General features: G+C 44.9%; 3 protein-coding genes across 4 annotated transcripts in view; 1 reads left to right on the top strand and 2 right to left on the bottom strand.

Moving 5' to 3' along the window:
• Nucleotides 1-253: 253 nt before the first annotated feature.
• On the bottom strand, nucleotides 254-6,526 carry lacc1 (laccase (multicopper oxidoreductase) domain containing 1). Its single transcript, XM_035394387.1, is given in 7 exon segments — nucleotides 254-1,343; nucleotides 1,678-1,903; nucleotides 3,783-3,948; nucleotides 4,488-4,598; nucleotides 4,600-4,667; nucleotides 5,167-5,699; nucleotides 5,903-6,526. Coding segments are annotated over 6 exon segments (1,287 nt in total). The 5' UTR covers nucleotides 5,693-5,699; nucleotides 5,903-6,526; the 3' UTR covers nucleotides 254-1,153.
• Nucleotides 5,269-10,526, top strand: part of enox1 (ecto-NOX disulfide-thiol exchanger 1) — a 57,814-nt gene continuing 52,556 nt past the window's right edge. Inside the window, exon 1 of the mRNA XM_035394384.1 lies at nucleotides 5,269-5,347. The gene's annotated coding sequence lies outside the window, so the exon portion shown is untranslated. The remainder of the gene's footprint in view (nucleotides 5,348-10,526) is intronic.
• On the bottom strand, nucleotides 6,519-9,581 carry LOC118214442 (coiled-coil domain-containing protein 122-like). 2 transcript variants are annotated; one of them, XM_035394389.1, is made up of 5 exons: nucleotides 9,513-9,581; nucleotides 8,836-8,948; nucleotides 8,072-8,470; nucleotides 7,254-7,370; nucleotides 6,519-6,694 (listed from the first exon to the last, which is right to left on the bottom strand). In XM_035394389.1, exons 1-5 carry the CDS (start codon nucleotides 9,529-9,531, stop codon nucleotides 6,668-6,670), a joined length of 675 nt encoding a protein of 224 aa, XP_035250280.1. In that variant the 5' UTR covers nucleotides 9,532-9,581; the 3' UTR covers nucleotides 6,519-6,667. The 2 variants fall into 2 exon arrangements, with proteins under 2 accessions (XP_035250280.1, XP_035250279.1); XM_035394388.1 differs by lacking the exon at nucleotides 9,513-9,581 and having other exon boundaries at nucleotides 8,836-9,284.

Here is a 10,526-nt window from a genome sequence, read left to right as displayed (position 1 = left end):
GAACTCCTAACTCTTGGCTCAGCCGACTGCAGAGCATCACAATCATCCCAGCAGGACCACACGGAGACTTTAGACTGAGCAGACTGATGCCTCCCAGTGTCCCCTTAAACCAGCCCTGTCCCCTTAAACCTGCCCTGTCCCCCTTAAACCTGCCCTGTCCCCCTTCAACCTGCCATACCCTTAAACCAGCCCTGTCCCCTTAAACCTGCCCTGTCCCCCTTAAACCTGCCCTGTCCCCCTTAAACCTGCCGTACCCTTAAACCAGCCCTGTCCCCTTAAACCTGCCCTGTCCCCCTTAAACCTGACCTGTCCTCTTACACATTCACCCTGCCCATTACAGAGCCTTACTGGATCCCTCCCTTTACAGACCCTTACTGGATCCCTTCCTTTACAGAGCCTTACTGGATCCCTTCCTTTACAGAGCCTTACTGGATCCCTCCCTTTACAGAGCCTTACTGGATCCCTTCCTTTACAGAGCTTTACTGGATCCCTCCCTTTACAGAGCCTTACTGGATCCCTTTCTTTACAGAGCCTTACTGGATCCCTTCCTTTACAGAGCCTTACTGGATCCCTCCCTTTACAGAGCCTTGCTGGATCCCTCCATTTACAGAGCCTTACTGGATCCCTTCCTTTACAGAGCCTTACTGGATCCCTCCCTTTACAGAGCCTGGATCCCTTGCTGTACATTATGTTACCTTAATACCATTTCGCAATGCCAACATTCTTATCGAGAGCAACTTGCACAACCTTGCACAACAACTTTTTTAAAGCATCCATTTATACAGCTTGATATTTATTGAAGCAATGCGGGTTAAGTACCTGGCTCAAGGGTACAACAGCAGCATCCTACCAGGGAATCAAACTGCCAACCTTCATGTTACAACCCCAGGTCCCTTACATTATTACATTACACTATTTTGCTATAATGAAGGGCTTTACGAGACCAGAAACCTCTCATCATTGTAAAATAAGAACAATAATAACTTTTTTAAAATCTCCATCTAAAGCTTAAAAAAGGGTTATCTAGCACAGTCAAAATCCAAAGAATGTTTAATTTTTTTAAATAACTAAAATGAACTCAATTGTATAACTGATGACTGGTCCTTTGGCCGTTGATGTTGAGTGAAGTCCAGTGGCCATGTGACCAGTGACCTCACAGAGGGCTGTTATTGGGCTCCTTTATCCACAGGAAGCCGATCTGCGTGCCGAAGTGGTTTCCATCGCGGACGTGGGAGAAAAATTGTTCGGGGTGGCAGGCAGTGCACAGGGTGAGGTTGGGCCTGTCACTCACACGGTCGTCCTGGATGTGATGGGGGAGGAGGCCACCTTGCTGGAGTAAAATTCTGGGGAGTAAAAGTTTTCATTTTAGTAGAACAAATAGTAAAAATAATTTGACTATCATATGTTCCTTAGTCAAAAATTAGCTTTGCTATGGAAACGCAAATGTAGATTTTCAACCTTCCATCTTTCAACCCTTGTATTCAGGTTGTGTCAAATTGACCCATCATAAACTTTTAGTAAAGAAGAATCATGCTTTTTGAGAGATTAATTTCTTAACCAGTGACTAAGCTCTAAATTTGGTTCTTGTTTTGTGTTTGCATCGTTCCTTTGGACTCAAAGTCCCAGCATTACTAGCGATATGGGGATTCAGCCCATTCAGTAGGGCCCAGCCTTTACCTCGTGGCCAGTCTGATGTCGATGTGTGGCTTTGCTGACCCTCTGCCCCTGACACAGGATGGGTCGATAGAGTGAAATTGTTCGGCCGACTCCTTGTCCAATGAAAAGCAGCAGGGTCCGACGGACGGGCCAATCACAGCGACGATGTCGGTCACCTTGCTGCCAAACTCTGTCACCATGGCGCTGACCGTTGCCATGGCAATCCCCATTAAGGTACCTTTCCACCCTGGATACATCAGATTAGGAACAGGACACGAACTCTGTTAAACTGTTTAAGAGGCAGCAAGCCTCGCCTGTTGGCTGGAGACGTGGTTCTTTTGGCACACCAGGCTAAGTGCTGCTGGCTGGCAGGATAAACAGAAGCACTGCAGGGGCAAACCTAGCAGGCGCAGGCGCAGCTGAGCTTAATGTGAAGAATCTCTGGACATCGACCCCAGCTGCATCTGCACTGCAGTAAGAACTACCTCATTAAACGGACGGAGTGTAGCACAGTGGGTAAGGAACTGGGCTTGTACCCGAAAGGTCGCAGGTTCGATTCCTGGGTAGGACACTGCCGTTGTACCCTTGAGCAAGGTACTTAACCGAAATTGCTTCAGTATATATCCAGCTGTATAAATGGATACAATGTAAAAAGTTGTGTAAGTCGCTCTGGATAAGAGTGTCTGCTAAATACCTGTAATGTAATGTAATGTAATTAAAGTCTCTGTTCAGGTCTAAAGTCTTTCAATGAATTGCCACAGTTTAGTCCATTTTCCCTGTTATAGACTGCTTGCCTCACAGATGGCAGGAACGCAGCATATAAACGCAGATAAATATCTGCACTGATTCCCACGCAGTAGAAACGTGTGTCATTGCTTTTAAAACCACCGTGTCGGACAAACAGACCAAATGAGAGCAGCATCTGGCTGAATGGCCATTTTAAGCCTTAATCAGCAGAGGTTTTATCATCAGGCCCAAAATAAACCCAGCGCCAAGACTCTTCCTGTTCCTCCTGGAACATAGCCTCAGCCCCCTGCTCAGCAGACAAACGACTCAGGACCCACTCCTCTGCACCTGCCTGTACTGCACACGCCCCAAAGGCAGGTAATATCACACGCATTCTACTTACTGGAGCTGCCAGTACTGAGCCAATGATGGGCACCACACCGCATCACAGCATCTCCAGCGTTTCCTCCTCCTCACTATAATTTTGTATTACTGCCGACTTACAGAACTGCTGATAACTAAGATCAGATTTTTTAGGCATGGGTGAAGATTGAGAAATGCGTGATACTGACTTCAGGCAAAACTGCTAAGATCTAAATTCCACAGACTGGATTCCATAGCTGACAACCAATTCTGACTTCCTGAAAAGGCCAAACAGGAAGAGAGTGTGGAAAGAGCTCATTACACGCTCACACCTTCTCACCCGATCCTGGTCGGACACCGACTCTGTCTCAGAGTGTCCACGCTGTGTTTTTAACAGGCAGAACACACGGTGAACAGCAAAGTAAAAAACCCTAATAAACACTCCCTACAACCCTAATACACACTCCCTACAACCCTAATACACACTCCCTACAACCCTAATAAACACTCCCTACAACCCTAATAAACACTCCCTACAACCCTAATACACACTCCCTACAACCCTAATAAACACTCCCTACAACCCTAATACACACTCCCTACAACCCTAATACACACTCCCTACAACCCTAATACACACTCCCTACAACGCTGGGCTTTTGGTACCATTTGAGTCACGGTGGCCACCCCTGGAATGCTGATAGTTTTTGTGAACAAGCCAGTAAGCGGTAGCTAATTTTATGCACGTACACTACAGTGGATTTTGTGATCACTGTTGGGACACCGTTCACTTCTGACACAGTTCTAGCTGTGACATCACTTCTGACGCAGTTCTAGCTGTGACATCACTTCTGATGCAGTTCTAACTGTGACATCACTTCTGACACAGTTCTAGCTGTGACATCACTTCTGACGCAGTTCTAGCTGTGACATCACTTCTGACGCAGTTCTAGCTGTGACATCACTTCTGACACAGTTCTAGCTGTGACATCACTTCTGACGCAGTTCTAGCTGTGACATCACTTCTGAAGGAGTACCTGCGTGGGCCACGCCGATGACCTTGGCCACGGGGTCGGTGAAAAGCAGGGGCATGCAGTCCGCGCCAGGCGCCGCGATGACCACGCCCGCTCGGTTGGTCACGATCCCGTCGTAGCTGCTCGGTGGCGGCTTGCCCATCACCCACACGTCGCTGGCGTGGTCTGTCTGGGGGGGGGGGGGGGGGGGGGGGGGTTGATGCACATTCATACAGACTAAAGACCCGCCTCTTCAGATTGCATCAAGGCTCCCCTGACCCCCCCTGATGCTGTAGCTTTGTAAAGATGGCTTATCTGTCTAGTAGTACTTTCTTTAGTCATAATACAAACAGTTTATGTTAACATTGTCACGCTTATTGATTATGAATAGGCCTCTGTGCCTTCTGCGTGCTTCCGTGTTTTCATATTCTTGACAGTAACACTAATGTTCTCCGCTACTGTAGGTCGCTCTCGATAATAAAATCTGTCCAGTCACTGTAATGCAATCTGAATCCTCCAGAGGGAGCGCTCACACCGTGCCCACAGGGAGACAGGCTCAAAAATTCCCCCGCCAAACTGGCTTTGCCAAGAAAGTGTAACGCCTGCATTCATTTACTCGACAGTCGATTTAATCTCAACCTAAATGTCAGGACACAATACCACTGGAACTTCCAGCGCTTGTGTGCGTCTCTTCACACATGGAACTTACCTTTATGAGGTGGAACTTACCTTTATGAGGTGGAACTTCTCGGGGTCGAAGCCAGCGTGAAGGCCCAGGCGACGCAGGTTTTCGGCGACGACGGCCTTGGGGTCCCGTCGGCGTGAGCTGCAGAAGAGGTTTGAGCGCGCTGAGGGAGGGGATGCAGGACACCCCCCCGGTCCTGGTGGTGAAACCGTGGGAGAAGCAGTCTGCAGCACAGTGGGCCACAATAAGCCATTAACAGCGCTGCACACGTACACATCACACCCCCCCCCCCCCCCCCCACAGGGGGTGGACAAAATAATGTTAACTCCTAACAGTACGTGTGCACATCAAGTAACTGATAAGGTGGTAAGGCAGCCCCTCAGTTTCAGACACCCATGGACCCATGTGGGAAACATCAAATGGCCCCAATGTTATGTTATATTGGGTGGGATTATGCCACCCCCTCCCTCCCAAAAAAAGATCACAAAGAAAATTTCCTGTTTGTTGTCGCCCCCACAGTTGAAATGAGATGTAGGTCCTTTCAGACAGGTACTGCTAATTGCCATTTAACTTAATACGGCTCACCTGCACAGGTGCCGTTGTCTGTGAGTTAATTAGCCCGAAGCGAACAGAGCTTTTTCATGTGGTGTTTCGTCTTTGTCCAACCCCCGTAAATCAACACACTGCAACCACGAAGAGAAACAGAAACGCCCCCCAACCCACCTGATATTAACGAGGACCGAAGGACAGAGATCTCCCCTTTCAGGACCGGCAGCTGGCGTACGAAAATGGCGACCTGCTCCTCAACCTGGGCGTCGGTGGGGGCTTCCGCGGCGTTGGACGGGCACTCGTCGAAGACCGCGGCGTACTCAAAGGTGTACAGCGCGGTGAACAGGCGCTCCTGGTAGGCCTTCAGTTCAGCTATCCTCCGGGTGGATGTTAGGACCAGAACAGCGCTCTGGTCGAGCTCATCCACTGCTTGTTTGAAGTAGTACAGCGAGGCGGCCACAGAACCGTGCTCCAATACGCAAGTAATTTCATTCATTTGTGTGAGCTCTTGTAGTTGGGCTCGCGTAGTATCTCTTGGGCTGCTCGTATTATTTTGGTCATGCGTTTGAAGCATAAAATACACACGTTCGTACTTCCTTTCGCCTATGAAAGTTGCTGCCGTCTTGACGCGTTTCTGCAGACAGACATTGTACTGGAGACAATGACTGTGAAAGAGGTCCACTATCACTACAGCCGACATTTCGTCTCTGCAAAATGGTGCAATACGTTTTGTAAATAAAGTGGTAGCTATTTTGATAGCCTATGTATACGCTTCAACAGCCTAAGTAAATTCACGTAGCCTAAAGAGTCAAACTTTCAACAAATCAAATTTGTAGCCTAATCACGGAGTTAGCCAATATAGTTTAATGTAGCCTATTAAACTGCAAAAAAATTATTTTGCGTAGCTTACCTAGCAGCGGTAACCCGTGGGCTATTATATGATTTCACTTTTTAACGCTTGGCACCGTGATCTGTGCTCCAAATTACATGCACTTGAACCGCGATGAAAATACTCAGGTCTGGAGCTAGTTTTGGAGTTTAAATAGCGAGAGCTAGCCAGTGGTTTGACATGTTTAGGTTTAGGCATGTGATTCCCATTCAAACACGAAAGGTCAGGTAAATTCCGCAACCCTAGAAACTCCGGCTGCAGGTTGTCGACTGCTTCCTGGTTTGTGACGGCTGAACGCGTGAAATCGAAGTAGGGTTTTCCAGTTCATATTTTCTGACTGTACTTTTGCACCGTGCACGTGTTCATGCATCACATGCCGTCAAAACGTCAGTGGTCATCAACGTCAGCATTTTTACAAACGGCAAAATTGCTGCATAGAAAACATGTAATCGCACTGTAGAATCAAACTATGCTGAAGCAATACATCCTTTATTTAAATGGCAACATTTTGTTTCCGACAGAAAGTTAACATGAAACTAGACACGAAAACGGACGAAACACACGCCAGTTTTAGTCACTTGGCCTAATACTTTGGATCGATTCATTTCATTGTATCTCTGAAAACACTGGGGAAAAAAATTCAAAACAATTAGAATTCTCCTGGGGTTCCCTCTTGGATTTGTAGGCGCCTCCTGAGGTCAGCTGCTTCCTGCTCCAGCCAGCAGATGTCCCCGGTGAGTTGCCTGTGATTGGACTGCGCTTTGTGCAACTGAGAGCGCATGCGCCTCAGGATGGCTTCACACCGTTCTGAATCTAAGACGCGAGCAAAACACGAGACTGTCAAGACGAATTCCTCAGCAAGACGACGTTTACATTTACATCATGGGCATTTATTAGACGCTTTGATCCAGAGTGTCTTGCACATTAAGCTGGACATTTACGGATGTAGTTCACGTGAAGTACCTGGCTGAAGGGTACAATGGCTGTGCTCCACCTGGGAATCGACCCCAAAACCTACCACCTTTCAACTTCCCTAACCTTCATGCTAATCTGTTATTTGTGACAAACGATCAAATTCAATACAGCAGAAAGAAGTAGAGGTTTGCAAAATCCTGAACACCTATTATTATTATTAGTATTAATTTTCTGAAAAGGACTATTCTTTGAGAGAAGCTCCGCACTAATGGATAGCAGGCTGGTACTGCAGTTACGCCATATCGAAAGATCCCAATTTCCTCTATGAAAATTCTGCCGCTCGCATTGTTTAGATGCATGAAATGCAGACTCTTTTTGAAAATTTTCATTTAAATGTTTTCCTAGTCAAAGTGCCAGAATTAAAAAATAATAGTAAATTGTTTTAAAAATGTCTGACCTCAATGTCCTCTCTCAGCTGCATGTGGGTCTCCTGTTCCTTCACCAGCAGCTGTGTTTTACTGAAAACCACCTCCTTCACGGCAGATATCTGCACCCTCAGCTCATCAACTTCTTTCTGCCAACATTTAAATCAGTAAAGTCAGACGGATGTTTTCCACAAATGGTTTCGCACTATTTCATCTTATTATACGTTTACTAAAGGGAGCTCCATAGTGTTTGGCACAATGACATTTTTTTTTCGTGATTTGGCTCTGTACCCCACAATTTTAGATTTGCAATCAAACAATTTGCATGTAGTTAAAGTGTAGATGAAGCTCAAAGGGTATAAGCATTTTCAGTATCTAGGCTTTATTGTAGGCTGAGAAATATGGAGAAAAAAAATCAATCATTTACAACATAAAGACGAAAGCACTGGTGAGCTCAGTAATCGCAAAGGGCCTGGTAGGCTTAGGAAGAGCTCTACAGTTTGAAACCACATTCATTTTTTATAGAGTACAGATCCAAATCAAGAAAAAATTCCAGTGGTTATGATTTACATGTGTGTTATTTGACCATTTCAGTGAGCAGAACAAATTATTCCACTGTAAACAAGGCAGATGGAACAGATTAGGCAGCAGTGGCTTGTGGATATTCTTGTGGATGTGTATTTTCTCTGTCTACATATCACCTGGTTGCATGGCTGAATGTTTATCTGCGATTCAGATCTGATACCACTGCATATAAGTACAACTGCAAAATCCCTCAAAGAATTCAGACCTGCAGTCTTTTCATTCTTGTTCGTAAAACCCCTTTGATCACTAAATGAAGTACCCCCACCTGTGCCTGCTTCATGGCATTTCCCTCTGGATTCTCAAGGTCTGCCAGCAGTCTCTCTCTCTCCGCTTTTCGCTGGTTTATCAGCCCTCTCTTCTCCACCAGCTCCCTGTGAACTGCGCTTTGGCTTTCTTGCATCAAGATGGCCGTCTTGTGCGTTTCCATTTTATCCCGGTACATGTTGTATCTCTTGAGCATCAGCTGAAAGTTATCCGCCTCTTCCTCTATTTTGTGCTGAAGCTTAATGTTTTGCAGGTAAATTGCTTGTGAAGCTGACTCCAGATCACTGGCACGCAGTTGCAGTTGCATCATTTCGTCGGAAAGGCTCTGAATTGCCCTCTCTGTAGCGTTTAACTCAAGCTGTGTGGCCTCACGACTCTTCTCTACTTTCAAACACGTAGCCTGTTGGAGGAAAGAATTAAGTTTGCTTTAAACGCTACCGCAAAATGTAATATTTATTGTGTTAACATTGAATATTTATTCAAAGCTGATTTTTAATTACTATGAGAGTGAGAACTTCATAGGCTAACTACTGTAAATGGTTCCACTGATAAAAGTTTGACAATACAAATGTATTTTCCACTTGTGCAACTCAAGTTATTTTCCCATCACAAATAGTTTTCTCAGGGGACGTCTAAATACATAGCCATGTACAGAGTGAGAGCTATTTGAGTAAACAGATTTTCTGATGAATAAACACAGCTTTGTTTCAGAAACTTCACACGGCGATGTTTATTCCAGTTTATGATGAAGTATTTATGAAATACCTGCAGGCCACAGAGAATTTCCCTGTTCCTCTTCAGCTCAATGTCCCGGGCTTCATCCTGTTGAGTCGCTTCCTCTAAAGTTTCCGATAGACAGAACTGGTGTCGTTCCCCTTCTGTAAAGAAACGGTATGTGCGCAGGTAGCTGATAAAGACGGAACAATACATACTAGGTCATCAACCATTCCGTACGCAGGTGCGATGCATGGTACAACGGCTAGTTAAATTTTCAAAGGGTATCTGTTAACTAGCTAACTTGCTAATGCTAGGTAAATAGCTGTTCTTCCATTTATGTGTCAGCAATAATGAAGAACAGGTCAAATCTTTCGACCCTGAATGTAGACTATTAGGGCTACAAAGCTCATTGTTGGGATTCCCTTAAAGTGTATCTAGCCAACTATTAGACCCATCACTTAACCAACAGGCGAATCTGTTGTAGGCTAACTAACTTAACAAATACGTGCTAGATATAGCTACTGGCGCAGTAGTGCTGCTTCTTAATTTGTGGACAGATCGTCGATAGGGCCTGCGACTGCGACAAGTTGTTTCCCCTAACGTTAGCTTTAGCGAACATAGGCTATTCTGGTCAGGACTATTCTGGTAAAATGAAGTTAAATTCAATTAGCATTATAGTCCCGATAATATTATTAAGTGTACTTCCATTTATTAGTAGTCAATACCCTCTGTGTTCGCGGCCATATCGCCGAGCCAGTCGTAACTCCTGACGCACGCGCGTACCTTAGGCCGACTTGCCTTTCACGTGACAGGAAAGTTAATAAAGAAGAGAACTTTAAACAACGTTCACTAAATGTAGCCTACTACAGATATTATTTTTCATGGGCTAATTATCAGTTAGATTGCAAATTATTCAACTCCTAAAATAAGGGTTCACCAACCTAGAAAAACAGCCTAATGACACCCAGTTAGTATACAGAATACATTTTACCAAATGGAAACCAGACGTACATATAGCACTCATTACGGGAGCATCCAGGGACACTTTAACAGTAGGACTAAAACTAACCTAATGGCAAAATATGCTAAAGGTAAGAAGAGGACAAGTAAGTCTCTGAACGACTTCCGATAACCAATTATTACCTCATCTCAGAGGTGAATTCAAAATGCATAGTGAAGAATGGGTGCGTGGGCGAGGGGGGGGGGGGGGACTCTTCACTTTCTGAGCGTGTTACTTTAGTAACAAAAGGTTCAATTAAACTTCCTAAGTACCAAGGCCTAGGTCCATGACTGAGTCTGAGAGTCTGTACTGGAAAGTACAGAGCCAAAGCCTTGAGAACTGTCACCACTAATAACTCCACTTCCTGGTTTCCCTTCGTCTTGGTAAAAGCAGCTGTCCTGTGGAGATCGCCTCTTTAGACATGGGAACTTTGCTTGAGTGACTGTTTCCCACTTTATGCCAGCCCAGATTTCATTATAGAACTTGCTTTAGAACATTTAAATTATTTAAATTTATTATTATTTTTATTTATCTAAAAACATTCTTGTCATGAAAGCTTCACATGCTTCCGTATTTATTGGTATTTTGCATTTGTTACGACTGTATGTAAACTTTATTTAATATTTCAATTAACACACTTTTTTCATTAAAATTCTCATACTAGTATCAAGGAATTCAAATTTCAGAGCTGAATTGTTGAATTTTTTATATGCATTTAAGACAAGGTGGGGCATGCAAT

The sequence above is a fragment of the Anguilla anguilla genome, chromosome 15 (genome assembly GCF_013347855.1).
Source record: "Anguilla anguilla isolate fAngAng1 chromosome 15, fAngAng1.pri, whole genome shotgun sequence".
Taxonomy (NCBI): Eukaryota; Metazoa; Chordata; class Actinopteri; order Anguilliformes; family Anguillidae; genus Anguilla; species Anguilla anguilla.
This window is presented reverse-complemented; position numbering and strand designations above follow the sequence as displayed.